The sequence below is a fragment of the Podarcis erhardii genome, assembly GCF_964252035.2.
Source record: "Podarcis erhardii genome assembly, chromosome: 1".
Lineage (NCBI taxonomy): Eukaryota > Metazoa > Chordata > Lepidosauria > Squamata > Lacertidae > Podarcis > Podarcis erhardii.
Window position 1 is genome coordinate 70,809,597 of NC_138497.1, and position 23,327 is coordinate 70,832,923.

General features: G+C 39.7%; 1 protein-coding gene across 17 annotated transcripts in view; it reads left to right on the top strand.

The window, feature by feature from the left end:
• STK33 (serine/threonine kinase 33) overlaps positions 1-6,741 on the top strand; it is a 54,583-nt gene extending 47,842 nt beyond the window's left edge. For 16 of the 17 annotated variants that reach the window (XM_081841020.1, XM_081841024.1, XM_081841025.1 and 13 more), the window contains 3 exons: positions 1,921-2,184; positions 2,780-2,863; positions 4,644-6,741. In XM_081841020.1, coding sequence (XP_081697146.1) covers positions 1,921-2,184; positions 2,780-2,863; positions 4,644-4,826 — 531 coding nt within the window. In that variant the 3' untranslated portion in view covers positions 4,827-6,741. The remainder of the gene's footprint in view (positions 1-1,920; positions 2,185-2,779; positions 2,864-4,643) is intronic. The other variant, XM_081841026.1, reaches the window with a different exon arrangement.
• Positions 6,742-23,327: the final 16,586 nt, after the last annotated feature.

Below are 23,327 nucleotides of genomic sequence, written 5' to 3' on the forward strand. Positions count from 1 at the left end.
ACACATACATACCTTGTGCCAAAACCATAGGAAGGCAAAGACTGAAATATACTGTTAATAAAGACAATATAGTATTGTGGTTGGAAAAGAAGGTGTAAATCTGGTTATATTGCTTGGAATGTATGGATCCATTGTCATGTATGGATTTATGGTATGGTCAAAACCTTATGATACATTTATTTAAATGGAAAAGATTCACACACATGTTATTTTTAGACACATATAAGCAAACTTTTAAAAACATAGTGCTTGGGTTTTTTTTTAAAGAACAAGGTATTTCTTGCTTAAAGCATTAAGTTGAATGCTTGTATCTCTTAAAGATACTGAATCTTCACTGTGAATCACTTTGCATTTATTGGATTCAACATCCATGGGGGAGATTTTCCCCACAACAGATCAAACTCATAATCTTTCTTTAAGTGGGCCCACACACATGACTTTCCTGTTCCAGTCTTAAAGAAGCTGATGCTGATACATTATACGGAGAAGACAAAGCTACAAGGCTGCTTTTACATTTATAGTCCTTGCCCCTCAGTGTGTGGGGAGGGGGGGGGGTAACTGCTAGTTTCAAATAGACAGGTATTATACCCCAGAGACTTTCAGAACCAAAAGCTTATAAAGACTCAAAAAAGTGAAGAAATCCATTGGGAGAAAATCCACTAAAAATAGTGCTTATTTATATATTTAAGATCCATTTATTTCTATGGAAATTGATATGTGCCCATAATGAGCATTACACAAATACAAGAATGGGTCTGTAAAGCTAAGTAAGTTAATATATAAGAACACAGTGCAAGCCTTGGTCTAACTTGCTCAAGTTCTTTACTGAAACATTTTTGGCATGGAATTGAAGTGGGAGGGGTATGTCCTCCTCTCTCCACCATGATTATAATTGCTTGTTGCCTAGGTTGTTGCTTAGGAAATCTGTTTTTAAAAGACCTATATTAGGTCTTTCCTATTTGATCCAGCCATAAGCCATATTTATGTCATTAAACCACATACCCAATTGGATTTGGTTACAATGATAGTGTCACAAAGTTAATTCAGAATAAGGTCATAAAGCAGTCCCCTCACTCTGAATCGTTGCTGAAGAAAAATAAGTGAAGCTGTTTTCACTCTTGTTCTTGGTTCCACTCCACAGAAATTACTATGAAGGAACACAGGAGCAAAAATATGTTCACACAAACCTCTTTTCATATTTTTGGCTCAAGTCTAAAAAAAACAAATGTTTAGGATTCCATAGAATCTGCATTTGTGGGCATCAAAGTATCTGATGCCGTATACTGCAGCTTGTTTTGTCTTTCTAGTATTGTTTTTTTTACTGTACCTCTTTTCCTTTGCCTGGCTTTAGTAGACACTCGTTGCTGCTGTGCCATGAAAAAAATAGTTACATTTGTCCTGTTAGTCAGAAATGCTCTAAAACTTCTAGGTGAATAGGAGCTTTTGGGAAAACAGCTTGCCACCAGGCAGGCAAAATCATTTTCAGATTTTATTGGACTTGCATACTTGTGATAGAAAATCAATGAAGGTACGGAGGGATTGCCAAAGCAATTGACTTTCTAATAAGTGCACCAGTGCTGTTTTTAATTGCCTATAGGTAGGTGTTCCATCTTGCCATCTCAAGAAGTAGTTGTAAGGAGGACCAAAAAAAGGTGCCACCTAGGATAAGGATAAGGAATCAGCTGTTTTTAGAATGTTCTGGCCAAACAAAAAGAAGAGGAAATGGATCCAAATGTGCTGCAATATAATTCCCAATGTAAAACTCTTCATTATTATTTTGTGGGGAGAAAATCAGTTTTTTTTTTTTTTTTTTTTAAAGAGGAGCTTTCTCTCTTTGGACTTTTATAATAAAAGAATTAATGAAACACCTTGGCCTCCAGAAATAAAGGCCTGGACATAAATGGTTTATTATTTCTTTAGGGTGAAACAGACATTTTCCCAAGGCCATGTAATGTCCTAGAATTGATGAAGAAGTGGAATAACGACATCAACACAGACAACAGAGAAGTAGACCTTCTGGAAGTTGAACTGAATGGCGCATCATCAACTTCACAACAAGAAATCCGTGAAGAACATGATAGACTTACTAGCAGCAATGGCAACTTAGAGGCCAGTATAGAAACAGAAATAGAGAGTGGGAGCAGCAAATCCTCCACGCCGACAAAACAAGTAAAAGTTAACCTGGTATTTCTAAGATTAAATCAATTTTAGGGGTGGGGCACCTCAGTCCTAGGAACCAAATGGGTCTCTCTAGGAATCTCTGTCTGGCCCTTAGGACTCTCCCTGGGCCACACCTGCTACTAGACCTGCTTTGCAGCCTCCTTGAGTGTTTTGGTTTGGCTGGAATGTGTCTTCAAACTCTGATAAATGCTTCTTGCTTTCCCTGATGGAAATAGAGAGGGTGTGTGAGTTTTGTATGGAAACTCACCTAATGTACACAGGTAAAATTCACATTTGCTCCTGTGCACACTTTTGCCTCTGGCCCTGCCTCTCATTGGTGTGTAGCCCTCAGAAGTTTGCACAGCGGGGCAGCCATCAGGCTGAAATTATTATTATTATTATTATTATTATTATTATTATTATTACTACTACTACTACTACTACTACTACACCCTGTCTATCTGACTGGGTTGCCCACCCCTGAACTAGATAATAGCATAGAGCAGTGCTGGTAAAGGCAAGGTTTGTGTTAAGGAGAATCAAAGTTTATGAATCATAGTTACTTTTTACAGAACTTTTACAGTTACTTTTTTACAGAACAACATGTATTCTTTTTCAGACTCATAAGAAAAAAACCCACAGCAACACTTTACCAAATGGGACATTGCGGAAGAAAAGTTCATATAACAAGTCAGCTTCCAACGTAAGCATATTTATAAAATTGGCCGCTCTCTCTTAACTGAAGGGTCATTTCAGCTATGTGTTGGCTGCCATGTAAGTACTTTAGATGCTTTTGCAGTTGGTATTGTGCTTGCAGCAGGCTGGGATCACATTTTAAATGTGCCTCTAAGTAGATAGTCTACATGTCAATGCCCTGAGTCCCACGATAAGAAAAGGGAATTGGGGCACTTGCATGTAGAGCTCCCATTAGTGGATGCTGGTTCATACCTAGGTGTCTAGGAGCAAGCACAGTGGCAGACTCACGCAGTCCCAGCATCTTAACCAACAGCATACCAAAAGGCTAAATAAAACTGCTCTGAATCATTTAGAGGATTTGATTCTGACTAAGCAGATTCTCTTGTAATTTATAGAGGTTGGTTTAGTTAAGTAGCTTCCATATATCAACTTGTGTGATTTATAGTCTTTTTTTTAATTGGTAACTGCTTTCTCATTGTTCTTGGTGTGTAAACTTGGTGCAGAAGTTTTCATTACGTTAGCCTTCAAAACCTTCCTTGCTTCAGTCTTTGTGGTGCCGTAGTTCTTGCCACTACAGAAATACTTTGCAAAGTAGATGGCGTTCATTTCAGTCCTATAGATGATGTCATCAGGAAGGGAAGTCTGCTAGCGTGGCAAAGATGTGATAAAGCTATCAAAGTTTCCAACATTTAGGGCTTCTTAGTTCAGGGAAAAAAGGCAAGTATGTGGGGGGACATGATAGAGGTGAATAGAATTATGCATTGTGTGGAGAAGGTGGGTAGGGAGTTTTTCTGCCTCTCTCATAATACTAAAACTCAAGACCACCCAGTGAAGCTGAACATTGGAAGATTCAGGACAGACAAAAGAAAGTACTTCTTCACACAGTGCATAGTTAAACTAAGGAATTCATTCCCAGAAGAGGTAGTTGAAGCCATCAGTTTGGATGGCTCTAAAAGACTGGACAAGTTAATGAAGGATAGGGCTATTGGTGGCTACTACCCATGATGGTTGTATTCTGCTTCCAGTGCTGGAGGCAGTGTGCTTCTGAATTCCTGTTGCTGAGGTTTAAAAAGATACGGAGAGGGCTGTCACATTCTGGTCCTGCTTGTGGGCTTTCCATAGACATTTGGTTAGTCAGTGTGAGAACAGGGAGTTGGAATAGATGGGCCCAATAGAATTGTAGAGTTGGAAGGGACACAAGAGTCATCTAGTCCAACCCCCTGCAATGCAGGAATCTTTTGCCCAATGTGGGGCTCAAACTCACGACCCTGAGATTTAAGAGTCTCAAACTGCTTTGGGGATGCAATATTGCATAGTTCCTTCTGTCTGGGACTGGCGTGTGATGGAATACAAAGTCAGGGTCTGTTGCAGCTTGTTCTGTCATTCTATTACTGTTCCTTTACCTCTTTTCCCTTTCCTCTCTTTAGTAGACACTCATTGCTGCTGTGCTCTTCCTGGTACTTTTTGAGCATTTGAGAGCTTTTTGGCCTATTGGTTTTTAGCTTACAGAATATGGTTCTGTTGAGTAGTTAGAAGAGGATTCTTCCCACTCCTAACACCATGTATTAATAAGAATGCTGTCAAATGTGATTTGCTTTATTGCAACTAACGTAGCTCCAGATGAAGTTGTCCTTTCCTAATGACATTGTATAACTGATCAGAAGTTAGAAATTTCTACTACAATTTGAACAGGCATCATCACACGACTGTTTCTTCCTCCCATTAATAAATGTGATATCAAATGTATCCTGTGTTAATTTGTGTTTTTGGTGTCATTTGTTTTTAAGATTCAGAGTGGTGGAAGTGGGTCGGTCTCTCCAGGATCAGTTGTGAAACGGATGCAGGATAGCCAAGAGAGGAAAACTGAAATAGAAAAGTCTTCCTTTTCTCCGAGTCATGGGTCTCCAAGCAAAAGTTCACAAAAATCAACTACCCTTAGTGGCCTACTCAAAACGAAAAAGAAATCTTAGGGGGTATCCATCAACTCAAAACGAAGTTCTTACGAAGTAACTAGTGCCGATGCCAAAATGTGGCAGCTTTATAAAAAGGACCAATGTAGCCTGAACTCTTTTTGCCTTTTTTTGTTGTTCTGAGATCTATAATCATCAAGAGAGCTCTAGCTTCACAGTAGCGCTGATAAAAGTTCTGAAGCAGTGTGAATTCCTAACCTATGTGAGGGCATCCACTGGTTGTATTACTTTCAGAGCAAGAGCACAGAATTGTGTAAAAATCAGTCTTTTATTTATTGTATTGTTCAGGCAAACGACTGGTTTCTTTCAATCTACTTTCTATGTTTTTCCTAAATTTGCTTTGTATTGTCACAAACATTTGTTGCGTGGGGGAATAAGGAGTCAAAATATGAAATGGCTCGGTGGTATGTATGTATGTAGATTGTGCTTATAACCCTGTAGGCATTATAACTTGTGTACCAAGGTCAATGGATTTTGTTTCTGATATTTTTATGGCACTTTAGTTTGTTTAGAAAACATACTTTAAACATTTTTAGGTATTATGAAAATTGCTGAGGTTCATATTGCTGCTAAAACTCTTGTGTGTTCAAATAAAACAGATCTTAGAAAAATATTTTTCACATGCTAGTTAATCTTCATTTTTGAAAGGATGGATTGTGCCGCAGAAGAATCATATTTTTGTAATATGATTCTTTTCTTTTAAAGATAAAGCTCTTTTTGCTTAAAGTTCTTTCATTAGATTATTCTTGAATGCTTACACTTGACACATTTTGCACTGTGAATTATTCAGGCTGTCAGGCTAAATATTTGTGTAGTGGTCTCATCCATATGCTTATATAACATTTGGTTCTTTTCAAACTTTAGTGGAAAATTTAGTGTAGGTCTTCCCATGATTGCAAGCAACCGTGGGTCCTCAGTTTATGCAAAAATAACAGGTACTTCAGTGAAGCCTGTGAGTGAAGCAGATTTCATTCTTCTTCTGTCACCTTCCCAAGATGATTATGCAGGGCAATGCCAAGGGCCCAGTTCCATGTAAGCTGCAGGTTCCCCAGAGGTTTCTAGTTCCTGGTACCTGCAAGTGACTTAATGTGGGCACGCTGCCACTCAGACTTTTCAAGCCAATGATGGCATTTTGGATGTTCACAATATCATTTTAGATTTAATTTGTATGACTTGATAAATAATTCGATATGTCCAGATAAATAGTTGGCTATATCCAAACTTTCCCCAAATATGCATGGGTGATAAGGAGGTTGCCTCTTTCTACTTCAGATCTTGATGTCTTACCTTTACCTCATGGGAAGAATTTAATATTTTACTATTAATGTATATTAGTAAAGTTACAAATGTTATAACCATTTACATTAAAGTACTTCTCTTAATTTAGCTGGTCTTAAAGATTAACCCCCCCCCCAAATAATAATATTCAGGCTATTTTCAGCAAAACCTTGTCCCAGATACTGGATCTGACAGCCTCTCTGGTTTGATATGAAATGGTCAGAGTATCTTAAAAAGTCGAACTAGCTTTCTGAGTCTCCTGACAGAGGTGCAATAGGTCCCTTTTGTTCTAAAAGACCAGATCTAGTTTGCTATTAGCTCTTGGCACCAGTTATTTTCCTTTAGTCAGATAATTGCTTGTAGGCTATGCCAGGACATGCTCTATTAGAGCTGCAAAGGCATCATTAGCCAGCCTCAGGTCAATCCTACCTGATCGCAGGACTGGCTTAGTTGCAAACTAACTATGTAGCGTTAAGGCCGATTCTATTTTGTGTTCAAATAAGTCCTTGACTATTGTAAATGGAATTTTAATGACTGGGGCTGACATATACTGTGCCCTTTGCTCTTTTGTACCCTGGACCCAGGGACATATAGAATTTTAAATAAAAGAAAATATGTCAGTCACGTTACCTCACAACTGGGAGGACTTGTTTACGTGTTTATTTAAATACATAACTTTTGCTTTGTTATGATGAAACTTTGGGTAGCCTCTTCAGTGCACTGCTTTTATAGTGGCTAGTATCTTGGTTTTGAAGTTGGAAAATCCAGGGCCAAATCGCCATTTACCTTGAAGCTTAATGGAGCATCCTTGGGAATGTCACTGTCTCTTAGTGCTGCTGTGAAATTATGGTAGGAAGGATGGGGTAGGGATGCAAAAGTTAACACCACACCACCATATACTCAAGAAGCTTTGCCCCCTTAAAAGTATCTAAACCTTAGAGCGCTTTATATTAAAATGACAGCTTGCCTATGCTAATGCTTGTATAGTTTGTAGTCAGTTGCACCACTGGGAAAACTGGAAGAAAGTACCCAGTCTGACAAGGCCTTAATCAACAGCAGTCTGATCCTTTAAAAATGCAATACTAGTTCATTTGTTCAGCCTATCTACATGAAAATTTGATAGATACAATCACCTTGAAGAATGTTTCAAATATTCATGTTATCTAGAGATACAACAGAGAATCTTTCTACTTATGTTTTAAAAAGGGGGCCTGTGGGCCATGCAAGTAGCTTTCACAAGTATTAGCTTTGTTACACTGCAGAATTTTACTAATGTTGTATTGAACCTAGTTAGTGAAACAGCAGTGGCTGGCTTTTACAAATGTATTTATTTTGTAGAATGCATACTTCTTGCCCACACTCGGTGCCACACAAGAAAGAAATGAGATACATGAAAATGCCAAGCTAAAACGACTGTTGATGATCCCCCCCTCCCCCCCAGAAACTCCTCAGAGTCAGTAGAAAATTATGTCTCAGGACTGAATTTGGTACATTCTGCACTGCTTCCTCGGATTGTATCATATCACATCAGTAGGTAAAACTGTACTTTATTAATATATGGTTTAGATTCTGTGCTGGGTGCACACTATCATTTATGAGTAGCAGCAAGATATATGTGGAAATGTTCACATTATTCTTGCTCCACCAGGGTACAGTAGCAGTGTTGTTTCAATGTCATTTCTAAGAAGATTTAAGAATTACTCCATAATTTTGTTTTGCTTTGACTCTATCTGCATATCATATTTGTACTGGTGAAAACATAATTTGGAAGGGATGCAGAATAGTTGTGTATATTGTGTGACTTGATATACAAGAGCTGCAGGGTTACATTCTACTCCTGTATTACATGCTACCATCCTAGGGACAGGCGCTATCCAATGTTTTCTTTAAGTTACAGCAGCTGTTGTTCAATTTAGATGGAGGAAATTTCATACAGTGCTTGTTTTCTTGCTCTGTGCAAGTTACATACTTAACAGATTCCTTCATACTCTGTCACTTAAATTGCATCCTTGGGATTTGGATAGGTAGTTACAGCTGCTTTTAACAAACAAATGGTATCAGTTTGATCTGATATACTTAGAACAATAGGGATATTCCAGGATTCAGAAGCGGGAAATAGCATTCTGAGTGTGGGCATTGCAGCCATGCAGATAGAAAGCCCAGGAAAAAAATCTCATGGATGAGGCTGTGGGGTGTGGAATGGTTGGGGATGATGAGACTTTTAGTACAGCAACATCTGGAGGGCCAAAAATTAACCAGTCCTGGTCTAGGATCTATATTTCTGGGAAAACGATATGTCTCCACTCCTCCCCCCCTTCATCTTCAGAGAAGGCATTCTTTCTGCATTGTACTTGCATTGCCTCCTATAGTAACAGGGAAATGAAGGGGAGATTCGCATTAAAAGAGAGGAGGGGATTTTTGTTTCCCCCAAAGGTTCTTGAAATGGGGTATTGCTGTGGAGAAGGGAAGAACATTTTTTTAAAGGCTGCATAAGCTTGCATATGATACAGAAGAGAATTCATTTCACAGAAGAAGAAAAAAAAGAAAGCATTACCAAAACTGGATGGGCATCTGAGTAGAGGGGTATTGTGTCTTTTGGACATCATGAACCTGCTCACATTATATATGTACATTGCAGAAGTATCGGTTTCGATAACTGCCTTGGATTTGGGAGGAAGTGAAGTGAATTAATGTTTTGTGGCAGGCTTCAGGGGTTCCTCAGTAGGCAAATGAGGTAGAAAACATTGAAGCTGTCTTACAACAAAAGAGCTACAAGTCAATATTGGTTTTCCTGAAACAGAAGTAATCTATTCTAGCTTTTATTGGTGAACTCTCACCATTTGCTCTCACCAATATAACTGTTTATAGGGCTATCATTCTCTTACTTAACCCATTCTTTTACTAACACAGGGATAACCATATCCTCCTCTATGTCTCAAGTTGTTTCTGTTGCTAGGGATGCTTATGGCCAGGTTAGGCTGGTTCACTAGCTATGTCTGGAGCAGGATAGCCTGTCCTCTGCTCTGGTGACCCACTACCTGGGCTACTGTAATGTGCTCTATGTGAGGCCTTCCTTAAAGATGGGTTGGAGGCTGCAGCTAGTGCAGAATGTGGTTGCACTGGCCGCTAATGAACTACTGTGCCCAATTCAAGAAGTCAGTACTTGTGTACAAAGTCCTAATTGGCTTGGGGCCCAAATACCTAAAAGAGTGTCTTCCTCAATATCAGCTGGGAGATTATGTTGGTGGTGCCATTGCTGGATGCTCCCTGGTTGGCACTGACCCACAGCAGGGCTTTCTTGATGACCCTTCCCTGTTTGTGGAATGCCCACCCTGTCATGATGCATCTGTGTTCCTCATTATTAACTTTCAGGACAACTTTGATGACAAATAATGCTTCCTTGCAACTTTAAAATTATCAACTCCGAAAGCATGTAACTCCTTTGCATATTTTTAGATGTGTTTTTTAAAGGTTTGAAACATTTACATTATTATTTTTTTAGTTGTTTGTATTTATCATTTGATCTATGACTTTGGTGTTTGCTAGCCTGGGCTCCTTTGAGAAGCAAAGTGGGACAGAAAGTTAATAAATAAATTTTATAGGTCAATTTGTTTTAACTGAAACTGATTTGTATGATACCATAGATTTGCCTAGCTTGTTAAAATTATAACATCTAAATATTCTGTGTGCCCATATGAGTTTAAAATCTACTGCTCAGTTATTTCCACAGTAGTTTCCTTACTGGCTCCATCAAATTCAGGACATTCAATGATAATTAAAATATACATTTTTTCCAGTTTGAAGTGCTGTTCCACAGCTAAATCTAATGATTTATATGTTCATGTTTGATGGATGAAATAGTATCCACCCTTATTTTTACTGGAAGTTTCTGCAAAGGTCTAAGGGATTGTTTATATCAACATAGGTTTGGCTGTGTTGGCACCAGATATATTTCACAATTGTCCATGTCTGAGTGCCCTTGCCTTTCTGCTCTGTATGTCCACTGAATAAAAAATAAAGTCAGTCAGGAGAAGTTCAAGGCTGCATTTGTTTCTCATCTCCTTCTGTCTCATCTATCTGCATTAAACACTTTTAGACTATATAAAATGAAGTTGAGAGTTAGCCATAGTCTCTGACTACAATTCTTTAAAGCTAATCCTTGGAACCTGGACACCATGGTCAGAAGTTTCTTGGAAAGAGCAAATAACTCAAGAGCAAACCAGCAGGTAATGAAGCAAGATGTGTCTTAGGAGATGTCATCTGTTTGCTGGTAAAGAAGGATAGTCCTAGGTAGCAAGAACAGTACTCAATATCTGCCTTACCTCTTGTTGCCCCTTTCCTGATCAAAAAGCACTTCTATTTTAAGAAAAAGCTTTCATGCATGTTATGCGTAGATTGCATCCCCTGACAATTGCACATGCGTGTTTTGCCGCCTCCATATATAATATATATGCAGCAGCCGTTTGTAAGGCAGTTTACTACAAGGTAATACATTTCTGCTGCAGGACACTGATGGCGACAGGAAGAGGAAGGCCTTGCAAGGTGGTAATGGAGGCATGGGACTGTTACATCAAATCCGTGCACTGATGGGCCATAATGTCAGTGGCCCATACTGCGCACTGCCAGCCACTCAGCAGCTGCATGCTTGTGCCTGCGTGGTGCTGAACAAAACCGTTCCCAGGTCTCCACTGCTGCCTTATGACATCCTCTGCTAAGAGCATCAGGTAACTTATCCTTCTATATTACTGCTAAGCATGGAATTACTTTCCATCAAACTGCCTCAACAAGCCACCACTGTGTACACTGTATGTGCTGGGAAGCTGAGACCAGTTGTAGCTTCCTGGCTTGTATGCATTCAGCAAACCACCCACATGTTCTCATTCCATGGAGTTACATTCTTTTCCTTTTATTTTTCCTCCCATTGTAGTGTTTTACATTTAGGAAAACAAAAATAGCCATGGTTATGGAAATGTTTCTTATTTTTGACAAATAAGAGCTAACTGTCACATGCTCAAAATGTCAAAGTGTCTCTCGACCACTGCCTCCGACCCCAAGAAATAAGGATTCTCATTCCTTTTGTAAGGATTGGCTCCCAACATCTCCACTGCTAATAGGAATTTATTTATTACTTAGTGAGACAAAACAATTAATACCCCTTATCAATGGTTTGTACTTAGACTGTTGTGTCCAAGAGTCTCTGAGCCAAATTATAAGTCATTTTGGCATGGCAGTGTTGAGTTCAGTTGCTACCTATCCAGAAAATGTTGAATTGTCACTGGGGATTTAGACTTTGAGCTGTACTGGACTCCCAGCACAGAAGTTCCTCGAAAACATTTGACATGAAGTTTTCCCTATCTGTAGCAATAACTTTGTATCTGCTGTGTGGCATGGTCTGTGCACTGAACGAAGACAACTCAGATACAAAAACTGGACAGAACACCTTATCAAAGGTCATGTTTATTAAATTCCCATTTACTCTTTTTTCTGTCTAAAATATACATTGACCTTCATGATGGTTTCTTTCTTTCAGGATCTGTGATATAAACATGCTCTTTGGAAAATACATTTCTACTAGTTCCCCCCTTCCCTGTTAAAATTCCATTAAAAAGTACCACATGCCGTGCAAAATGTATTTGAATAAATATCCCAGACTCCTATATAATAGAACAGAAGCTTAATGAAAATGTTTGCTGGAAAAGCATTTATCTTGCATGTTGATGCTATGAAATAGCACAGCTTATCTGTATTGTTTGTAATCTGCTAAAGGACTTGAAAAGCAGTGTGCAAAACCTCAATGCCTCCTAAGCTTGGAGTCCATTGATAACTTTTTTTCAAAGCGGCTTTTCTTTTATATATCTGGTTTGCTAATTAATCATAATAAAGAGATATGAGCAAATTAGTCCCAAACTAAATTATAGTCCTATCCCTCTAATGCAGGGAATGCATCAGGGATGTAGTTGAAGGTTCTCAGCACTGGAACTGTTTTGAAGAAAAAAGAAGAAGGAGCACATAGCTCTTCACAATCAAAGAAAAAGAAGAGATGTGCAGGTGAGGGATGGAAAGCAAACCCTGTAGCACAAGGTTGCTTCTCTTTGATATGATTGATGGGGGGAAAATGGGCTTCTGTATGACTAGAGTAAAGAAAGGTCAGGATGAGCCTTTTCAAAGTGACAAAAAGACTTTAATCTTTTCCTTCCTTACCTTTTCAGTGAATGTTAGTACATCTTAAAGGTGCCTAATTGATGTCTTTGGTACACCAGAAGTCCTTTGTTTGTTATTGTAACCTCCAGATTTGGCTGCTGCAGTGGGCTGTGCTAACTTTAAGCCAGTGCCAGAACACCTTTGCTCAGGGTTTGCCATTGGCTTCCAGGTAGAGATATTTCTAGGAGCAGCTCAAGGTGCTGACTATGACAAGTGCCCTAGTTTCTCAAGCTTGCTTTGTGCCTTAATAGGAGTTAAATTTGGCTGAGGTGAAGGACTTCCGGAGGCGGCGCGAAGGGTAATGGCTGCCCTTTCCTAACGGGAAGGGAAGCTCCGCACGAGAAAGGGTCGTCCGCTACGGCGCAGCGGAGACCCAAAAACGGAAAACCGCAGGCAGCAGAAGCCTGCGGTCCCGGGACCCGGCGGGCGCCAGAAGCGGCCACCGAAACGTTGAGGGAGCCTCGTAAGGGGCTCCGGATCGCGGAGGAGGCTGCGGCGCTGTGGGTCGTTCCGCAATCGGCGGAGTGAAGCCGCGTAGCTGTTGCCAGTGAGCGCTGACCTTTCTTCCTGAAATTTATGCTTTAAAAACAACAACCCGTGAGTAAACAACTGACTGTATGTAATTCGGGACTTTAAAACATTAAATTTGGCTGAAAGCGGATTGACGAAAAACAGGAAGTCCGTCTTCCGCTCCCATTGAACTTGAACGCAAAGAGCGTGGAGGAGTGGAGGCAAAGAGAGACCTTTTAAACTATTTGATCTGAGCACCCATTGAACTTTATTTTAAGTGGAATAGATAACCTCATGTGCTGGACTCTTATGAATTTTAGTTATATTTTAATCTTTCTCCCTTTGGAGCTACATTTTAACTAAAAACCCCAGGCGCTGGAACTGCCTGAGAAACTGAGCTGTCAGCTTGCAGTTTGCAGCTTGGATACTTTGAATCTGAACTTTGAAACAATCTGAGAGAGTCTGAACTTGTTACTTTGAAGCATTTGGATTACCAGCTTACACCATCAGAAATACTGTTGTTGTACTAAACCTTAACTCTGCTGAAAAATCTTTTTATTGAAGGTTCTTGGACTTAGAAATTTGACTTTATTTTAACTGAAATTGATTTCTTCCCTGAAATATTTTAAACTCCCCCTAGAGGATTTGGGACTTATAACAGTGACTTTTACTTTACTTTCTTTTTCCCGGCCCCTTATTGACTGTGACCATCTGTGCCGGGGCTTTCTCATGGGAACAACTCAGCTTGACCTTGAATTTTAGATAACTTTGGAATGAGTGGTACAAGAAGGAGAGGAAGAACTAAACAAACAACTTTGACAACTTTAACCGCAGCCTCACAGGCACGTAGATCATCTGTGCCTACTTTGCCCTCTGAGGTCGAAACTGTTTCTCTGCCACGGGCAGGGGAGGGAGAAACTGAGGAATTACAACTGGAAGATATGGCCTCAGGGGCAAGCACTACTATTTTAGAGAAAATTTTTGAAAAATTAGAATCTTTGGATAAGAAAGTAGAATCTTTGGACAAGAAAGCTGATGAGCAAACATATAAAATTGAGCAGAACATAGAATGTTTAAATAAATTATCTGGACAAGTCTCACAGAATACTCAAGCAATCGGAGAATTGAAGGAGGCTGCAGGGGAAAATCGGAAATTGGCTGAAGATACCAGCCAAAAACTTGAAAATTTAGAACAAGAGGTAAGACCACTCTGCAAGCAAGTAGGCGAACATCAGACCTATTTGTCCATGCTTGAACTGCGGAACAGGGAGAGCAATTTAAGGATAAGAGCAATACCAGAAGTGGAAGAAGGCAACCTAGCTGAGTTTCTGACTAAAGAATTCTCCAAATTTTGGAGTTTAGAGGAAAAGGACTTTAAAATTGTCTCAGCTTTTAGGCTCGGAAGACTTCTAAAGAAAGAGAAGCCCAGAGACTGTTTGATAATATTGAGGTCAAAGGAGGAAAGGGATAAGATTTTGGGCCTACACTACGGAAAGTCACTGGACATTTTGGACAAAAGAATTGAGATTTACAAGGATATTCCTAAACAACTGCTAGATCTTAGATCTGACTATTTGGAGTTGACAAGACTACTAAGGAAGAATTCAATCATCTTTAGGTGGGAATTTCCTCAAGGACTATCTTTTACCTTTAGAGGGAAGAAGATCAAAATCAGAACATCGGAAGACAGAGATAAATTTCTGAACGTATACGGAGAGGACCTTCACAAAGGAATTGACCAACTTCCAGGGCCTGAAACACCAGAGGCATCTGCACCCTTGGACTCTGAAGATTCTCTGAACAAGATACCACCCCTTGAAAAATAACCAGATTTATTCAGGATGTCTCTGCAACTTTTGAGTTGGAATATTAATGGCTGCAATATCCCGGAAAAAAGGAGGAAAATTTTTCATATACTAAAAAAAGAACAATTGGATATTATCTGCTTACAAGAAACACACGTGACTAGGCTCCATAGAAAGGTGTTAATAAACAAAAGACTTGGCCAAGAATTTATATCTTCGGACAGAGTAAAGAAGCGAGGAGTGGTGATATATGCAAAAGAGAGCCTGTCACCTAAATTCTTATTCAAAGATGAACATGGAAGAATATTAGGAATTGAGATACAACATCAAGGAGAAAAGATTCTGATATTAGGAATCTATGCACCAAATGACGGGAAATCGGAATTTTACAAGAAGTTGCATGAGACTATGCTGGACTATCTGGACTACAACAACATCATTATGATGGGAGATTTGAATGGGGTCGTATCGACAAACATGGATAAGTCACAAAATCAAAACGTTACAAAAGACGGCAGACTACCAAAGACCTTTTTTGAAATGGCTGACAATATGGACTGGATTGATATTTGGAGAACTAAGAACCCCCTGGGAAGAGAGGGAACATTCTTCTCTGAAGCCCAACTGACTTGGACAAGAATCGACCAAATATGGATATCTAGAGGTCTGGCACCCAAGGTCAGAAAAGTGGAAATCTGCCCAAAGACCTGCTCCGACCATAATGCGCTGAAGATGGATATGACACTATTGCCAACCGGCTCCTTTAGATGGAAGATGAATGATAGCTTGTTTAGAGATCAGGAGATTGTCAAGAAGGCCCAAAAAACCTTGAAGGACTATTTTGAAATAAATATGAACACTACGGTGGAAAAAAGAACTATCTGGGACGCAAGCAAAGCTGTGATGAGGGGGTTCTTGATACAACAGAACACTGTAAAGAAAAGAACACAAAATGAAAGGAAAGATAAGATTTTGCAGAAAATTAAAGAATTGGAGAAGAAATTAAGATCAAACCCGAAGTCACAGCCGATTCTGAGAGAAATTAAACTATATCAAGCCCAATATTCTAAATTGATAAACCAAGAAATAGAATGGAAGATTAAATTAATGAAACAAAAAACTTTTGAATCGGCAAATAAATGTGGAAAACTGCTAGCTTGGCAGTTGAAGAAGAGACAGAAATTAAATACAGTTACAAACCTAGAAATTGAAGGAAGAAATATCCAGAACCCCATGGAAATTAGAAAGTGCTTCCAGAGATACTTTAAAAAATTATACACTCAAGGGCCGCAAGATGAGGTTGAGATTAAACAATTTCTGGAAAGAAATGGATTAACAAAGTTGTCACAAAAAAACAGATTAATCCTGAACAACAAAATAACACAACAAGAGATTGAACAAGCTATTCAGAACATGCAACTGGGCAAATCTCCAGGGCCAGACGGTTTGACCTCCAAGTATTACAAGACATTAAAAGACTATCTGACCCAACCAATGATGGAGGTCTGTAATGAAATTATGGAAGGGAAGAAGGCGCCGGAATCGTGGAAGGAAGCCTTTATCACATTGATACCAAAATCTGAAGCTGAAAAGACACAACTCAAAAACTATCGTCCCATCTCCCTTTTGAATGTGGATTACAAAATATTTGCAGACATTTTGGCAAGTAGATTCAAAAGAGTGCTTAATGAAGTAATTCATAAAGACCAGGCAGGCTTTCTCCCAGGTAGACATATGTTTGCAAATACTAGGAACATTATTGACGTTTTGGAACTTTTGCAAACAGACATAAATACAAAAGCAGTGTTAATTTTCATAGACGCGGAGAAGGCCTTTGACAATATTTCTTGGAAATTTATGAAGGGAAATTTGAATGAAATGGGAGTGGGACGGGGGTTTGAGAATGGGATTGACGCAATATATTCAGAACAAAAGGCCAAACTGATAGTTAACAATGTGGTTACAGAAGAGTTCAAAATTGAAAAAGGAACACGACAAGGCTGCCCGATTTCCCCTTTGTTATTCATTTCGGTTCTGGAGGTGCTCTTGAATTTGATCAGAGGGGACCGGTTGGTGGAAGGGATTCAGGTCGGAGCGAAACAATACAAATTGAAAGCTTTTGCAGATGACCTAGTTTTGACTCTGCAGGAGCCAGAATCTAGTACGAAAAGAGTATTACAACTGATACAGGATTTTGGTCGGGTGGCAGGATTTAAATTAAATAAACAGAAAACTAAAGTGTTGGGAAAAAATTTGACAGATACAGAGTCGGAAAGGTTTCAGAGAGAAACAGAACTAACTATGGTTAAAAAAGTAAAATACCTAGGGGTAAACATAACAGCAAAAAACCTGAGTCTATTTAAGGACAATTATGAAAAATGTTGGTCTGAAATTAAGAGAGACTTGGATAGTTGGACAAAATTGAAGCTTTCTTTGTTAGGCCGAATTGCTGCTATTAAGATGAATGTATTGCCAAAAATGTTGTTTTTGTTTCAAACATTACAGATTGTGGACAAAACGGAGTGCTTCCGGAAGTGGCAGAAAGATATATCTAAATTTGTCTGGCAGGGCAAAAAGCCCAGAATTAAGTTTAAGATATTAACAGATGCGAAAGAAAGAGGTGGCTTTGCCCTGCCAGACTTAAAGCTGTACTATGAAGCCGCAGCTTTCTGCTGGCTAAAAGATTGGCTACTTCTCGAAGACACTGACGTGCTGGATTTGGAAGGTTTTAACAATGCTTTTGGTTGGCATGCATACTTATGGTATGACAAAGTTAAGATCAATAAGGCCTTTAAGAACCATATTGTCAGGAAAGCACTGTTCAATGTCTGGACGAAATATAAAGACTTATTGGAAAACAAAACTCCAAGGTGGCTCTCACCTCTGGAGGCTAAGGCCCGAAAAAGACCCAATATGGAGGCCAAATGGCCAAAATATTGGGAATTATTAGAAAAAGATGGAGACAATTGGAAATTGCAGAGTTTGGAGAAAATGAAGGATAAGGTGCGAGACTGGTTACATTATGCTCAGATTAAAGAAGTTTTTAAAAATGACAAAAAGTTAGGGTTCCAGGTGGAGAAATCGAAGTTAGAAACAGAATTGTTAGAACCCAAAACCAAGGTACTATCTAGAATGTATAACTTGCTGCTAAAATGGAACACACAAGACGAAATGGTTAAATCGGCTATGATAAAATGGGCACAGGATATTGGGCATAACATTATGTTTGAGGACTGGGAAAGGTTGTGGACCACTGGGTTGAACTTCACTGCATGTAATGCTCTGAAGGAAAATGTTATGAAAATGATATATAGATGGTACATGACCCCAGTTAAACTTGCCAAAATATACCATTCGTCTGACAATAAATGTTGGAAATGTAAAGAAAATGAAGGAACATTCTTCCACCTCTGGTGGACATGCCCTAAGGTGAAGGCCTTCTGGGAAATGATATACAATGAGCTGAAAAAGGTATTTAAGTATACCTTCACTAAGAAACCAGAGGCCTTCCTTCTGGGTATTGTCGGCCAGAAGGTGTTAAAGAAGGATCGAACATTTTTCATGTATGCAACAACGGCAGCAAGGATTCTCATCGCAAAAAATTGGAAAACTCAAGATTTACCCACACTGGAAGAGTGGCAGATGCAGCTGATGGACTATATGCAACTGGCCGAGATGACTGGCAGAATCCGAGACCTGGGAGAAGAAAAGATGGAGGAAGACTGGGAGAAATTCAAGATGTATTTACAAAAACATTGTAATTTGTTTGAATGTTAAGAAGGATGCTAGATTATAAAAAACTGGCCACCACTAAACTAGATTTAAATTTGATGATAAGTGAGACTAAAGAAAATATAAAAATTTTATTGGAAAAAGTGTTAAATCATATTGGAATGTGTGGACATGAGATTGTAAACAAGCTGATAATTTGTTTGGAAAATTTTTTTTTTAATGATGTAAATGGGAGAGGGGGACGTGAGGGAGTCCAAAGAAGTGAAGAATTTGTTGTTATAAAAGTAAGATTGTTTTATGTGTGCATTTATATTTTAAAAAAAACCTTAATAAATATTTATAAAAAAAAAAAAAATAAATTTGGCTGAGGTGATAATAGCCCCAATCGTCGTCTTCTTCTTTGGCGATCACTTGCAGTCGAGTAAGATTGTCTTCCATAAACACAGTTTTAACAATGAGTCCGTAAGTGACTGTGGAGGCCAATTCTGGACCCACACATCCTGCCACAGTGGGGACATTGGTTCCCGGGTGGGAGTTGATCACAGTGTGGATTTGCCAAGCGTTCCTTCCTTTTAGCACATTTCTCCCTTGCGTTCTGAGTTTGAGTGTCTTCATGACACCTTTGGTAAAGGCTCTTCTCAAACAGGAGTGCTCGCAGGCTAGTGTTTCCCAGTTGTCGGTGTTTATAGTACATTTTTAAAAATTTGCCTTGAGACAGTCTTTAAACCTCTTTTTTTGACCACCAATAGCCCTAATATTATATATCCATATATAATCCATGGAAAGCTGACCTGAATGGAATATTGCAGATCAAGGTCTTGATTTTGGAAACGTAGGGGGACATCTTTATAGCTTATATTTCTATGGTTGTATTCTTTGGTTTGCATTTCAATTATCATTTGACACACATTTCTCAAGGTGTGCTGAGCATGCCTAGTATAAATCAAGATGGCAGCAGCCCAGGAATTGGCACCATTTTAAACAGTCCAGAATAGGATGATTCAGGGACATAAGATTTGATTTGACAATCTAATCATATGAAAATAAGCTTGCCATCAGCAGGTGATTATGTTTAAAAATGCTGAAAGGAGAGCAAGGTATGCAATGCGCAGTTCTTTAAAGTTATTTACATAGGAACTTCTAAAGGAATGTCCAACATATCAAGAGGATAAATAGGCAAGGGTGCTTCAGAGTAGCAGCGATATTGTCTGGGTGGATTGCTTCAGAATAGAGTCCTCTGTGACACCATGCTTTTTAGCCTTAAACCAGACTTGCACAACTTCTGGCCTACTAAGATAAACACTTATGCATTGTGGGCTACTAGTTGCTAGATGGTTCCCCTGCATTTTGTAGTCACAGGCAGGCAACAAAAATAGGTTTTCTAAATCAAACCTCTGACAGCTGATAGCCTGCATTTATTCAGTACTGCTCTAACTCCTTTTTTGCCTATCCCACCCACCCCACCCCATCTGTGATGTAAGTGCTCCCTTAACTGAGGAGATTCGGTTGAGCTTTATACATCTTGACTTGGAATATGAACCTCACAGACTCGTAATGCTCACATTAATTGCAACATGAGCATTATGTGAGTTCATCCCTTTGGGTTTTTCTCTGACTTGAAATCCATCTTGGATTTCAATCCAAGATGGAGAAGAACTCAGTACCCTTCTTCCAGAAAAATGTATAGAATCTCAACAATGTAAGCCTTGTAAATCCCCACAGAGTAATTAAAACACAGAGCAGGAAACATTAGAGTCCATTCCCCTCTCAAACCTGATCACTTCCCTTATAGTAGGCATGTCCATCAGGTCAATCACGATCTACTGGTCGATCGTGGGGTATTCCTGGTCGATCGTGTGATCCTGTTTGATCCCCCCCCAAAAAGCTCAACAACAACTCTGACTCGCCCCCAAAAAGCTCAACAACTTTGGTCAATTCAATGGGTAGATCACTGCCAGTTTGTTTTTATAGTGGGAGTAGATCACAGTCTCTTGGAAGTTGTACATGCCTTCCTTAGAGGATAGACTAGCCTTTATAGGCATGTTCTAATCTCTGTATTTATTCCATGTGCTTACAGACATTTATCATGGATGCAATTCCCATTAACACTTAACTGATATATGTATATTGTCACACCACCTGTATCCTCCGAATTCCATTCTATTAAGGGGGTACATACTTCAAACAATTACTGGAGCAAAGGCTTGCTTTTTATCATTGTCTCATCGTGCTTTATAAAAGATGCCATTGCTAACATTGCTTTATGCCCTATTCTTGTCTGTTTCAGTTTAGCATTTGTGAATTCAAAGTTCCTTGGATTACAGAGATATCAAATTTGACTTGCATTAGAAACATGGCAGAGAATATCATCCCACCCAAATTCTGAACAGAAAGTAGCATTTTGGGACTGAAAGACAGAAAACAGAAAATTGCACATTGCATCTTACCATATGTGAGCATCTCTCATGGGAACTGCTCCACAGCAATCTTAATTAACTTGTATTCAGTCCTGCTTAGGAGCTGAGGCCATTCCCAATGAAGAAAAGGGAAAAACAAAACAAAACACTGCTCTACTGATATCACTCCAATTCACATTTTATTTAAATTAGAATACTACTATATCTTACATACAAAATTGTGGACCAGTCCCAAAATTTAGCCGCATCCAGGCAAATGGTGTAATTTACTTTCTGTTTCCAACAACTGTTGATTGGCTCAGTTTTCTATGCTCAATACCTCGAGCGATAATTTTAAATGTTTTTTAAAATGGAACAAAATTTAAATAGGAAACAAAATTTAAATAACCTGCTGTGATATTTAAAAATGAATCATGTGGGCTGAGTGGCCACACATCACCCTATATTAAGATTCAGATACCTTTAAGGACAATATGGAATGGGGAAAGTCCTATTTTGTCACCCTCTTCTCTACTCTTAATGTGGTTTGCCAGTCCTCTCCCCTTCAGAACTTACGTTGCCAACTCCAGTTTATGGGATGGTATAAGTCAATACAGTTGTTTTTGTCTAAAGAAACAGTACACTGTAGGCCCATACCGATTGCTCTTCCCAGAAGAGTTTTCCTTTCCTGTGTGGATAATGTGGAGTGAGAGGCATGCTAGGGTTCCAGTTCTGCTTCCTCATCCATCAAGAATTGCCAGGGGTGGGCAAGAGCTGTTAAAAACCTCCACCAAAGTTGGAGTAGACTTGAAGTAATTGTCTGCCTCAGTAAAAGTTCAGTAGAGGGGTCCATAACGTTGCATATGCCAGTGTAGTGTACAAGTATGGTATGGACAAATGTAATTGTACTTTACCTATTGTCAGAGTCACCCGTGGTCCCAGCTCACAAGAGACCAAAGTCCAGTCCGGCTTATGTACAAAAGCTTTTATTGAAGAACATTCTTAGCTTCACAGCCGAGCTCCGTGACTCTACGTCTGTTACGCTTAGACCGCTGAAGTCCCCTCTGAGTCAGTCCCGCCTCTACACCAGTTTAAGAGGCTTGTACTGGTCCACCTCTTCCTCTCTTTCCTTTTCCGTAGGGTCTTTCTGCCCCCCTGTGTTCTCTCCCTTCGGGACTCCCCAGAGGCTGAATCCTCTGGCGCCTCCTCCCCCCTCCTTCGGGCTTTGGGACCAGGCTCCTCCCCAGGACTCTCTTCACTTCCGCGCGCCTCCCATTTTGAACTTGGCGCGCGTACGTTGCTCCTGACCTTCCCTTCGACAGTTACACTGCCCTCGATACTACTTTCCTCCCCTTCCGGCAGGACGTCTTGCCCTGATCTCCTTCCCCTCTCTGCTTCCTGTTCTGCTCCTTCTGACACACTGGTCACTCCACCCCCTTCACTCCGTTCCGGCGGAGCAGCCGGTCCCGATCTCCAACTCCCACTGGGGGTTCCCCCTTCGTTTCCCTGCTCCTGACTGCTTCCCCCTCTAGCTCCCCTTGGCTTGACCAGAGGGGCTCCCTTTTGGGAGTCCTCCGATTCACTGGACGGACTCATGGACAATCTTGGGTCATTGTCGTCCTCTTCCTCGTCACCCTGGAATCCTTCCCCCTCGCTCTCTGTCTCCTCCCTCATCTGCGCCTCTCTCCCTGAACCCCTGACACCTATCAACCCCATTTGTTATCTACACTTCACTCTGTTGTGTTCAGGACAGTGAACACGGTGAGGTGATCTAACCCTAAATGCAACTTTGAGAATTTGATTTGGGTGAGAGATGCTGAACAGCAGTTTGAACCTACCTTAGTTCAAGTCTGACTAAAGTTCTCTCCATTGCTGACTGATGTATCCATTGATGCTCCCCAACCCTTAAATGATAGCCTTTTTACTCTGTAAATACTGTCCAATTGCCCTTTTCTGGTGTTGTTTTAAAGAAAATATTGAAAAGATTAAGCCTAAAAACTGCTATTCTGAACACTTATCTCATCCTAAAACCCCGACTGATTAGTGGGTATTAAAATGTAATGGGGTAGGTTTGAGTACATTATATGTTTTCAACAACTACATATATATTGTGAGTGTCCACGTAATAGGTGGAGCTTCTGTCTGGGGAAACAACTCATTTATAAAATCATTTGCTCGTTTAGGTTATTTTGCATTCAGAATATTTGTAACTGTGCTGAAAAAAAGTTCGTTTTAATATCACATCAATTAGTATTTTCATTAGAGGAAAATCTAAGTACTAATTAAGAATGGGAAAGTGATCTATGGCCTCTAATTCAATATTAATGCACTTAATGGGTGATGCTAACAGTATGGGGAGGAAATGCAGCAGTCCATATGCTTACATCAGTAAGAAAGGGTATTTCTGTCACTTAATATAATTTCATGGATAAGAAGTGGCTGTTTTATTGCTCTTAATGAGCAGAGATCCCATCAAATTCAAAGGCACCAACACACAGGGCATCCTTCATCTCAAAGAATAAAAGATGTTAGATCTGATAATGGAGAGATGAGTACTCTGTGTAATGGAAGGACTGGAT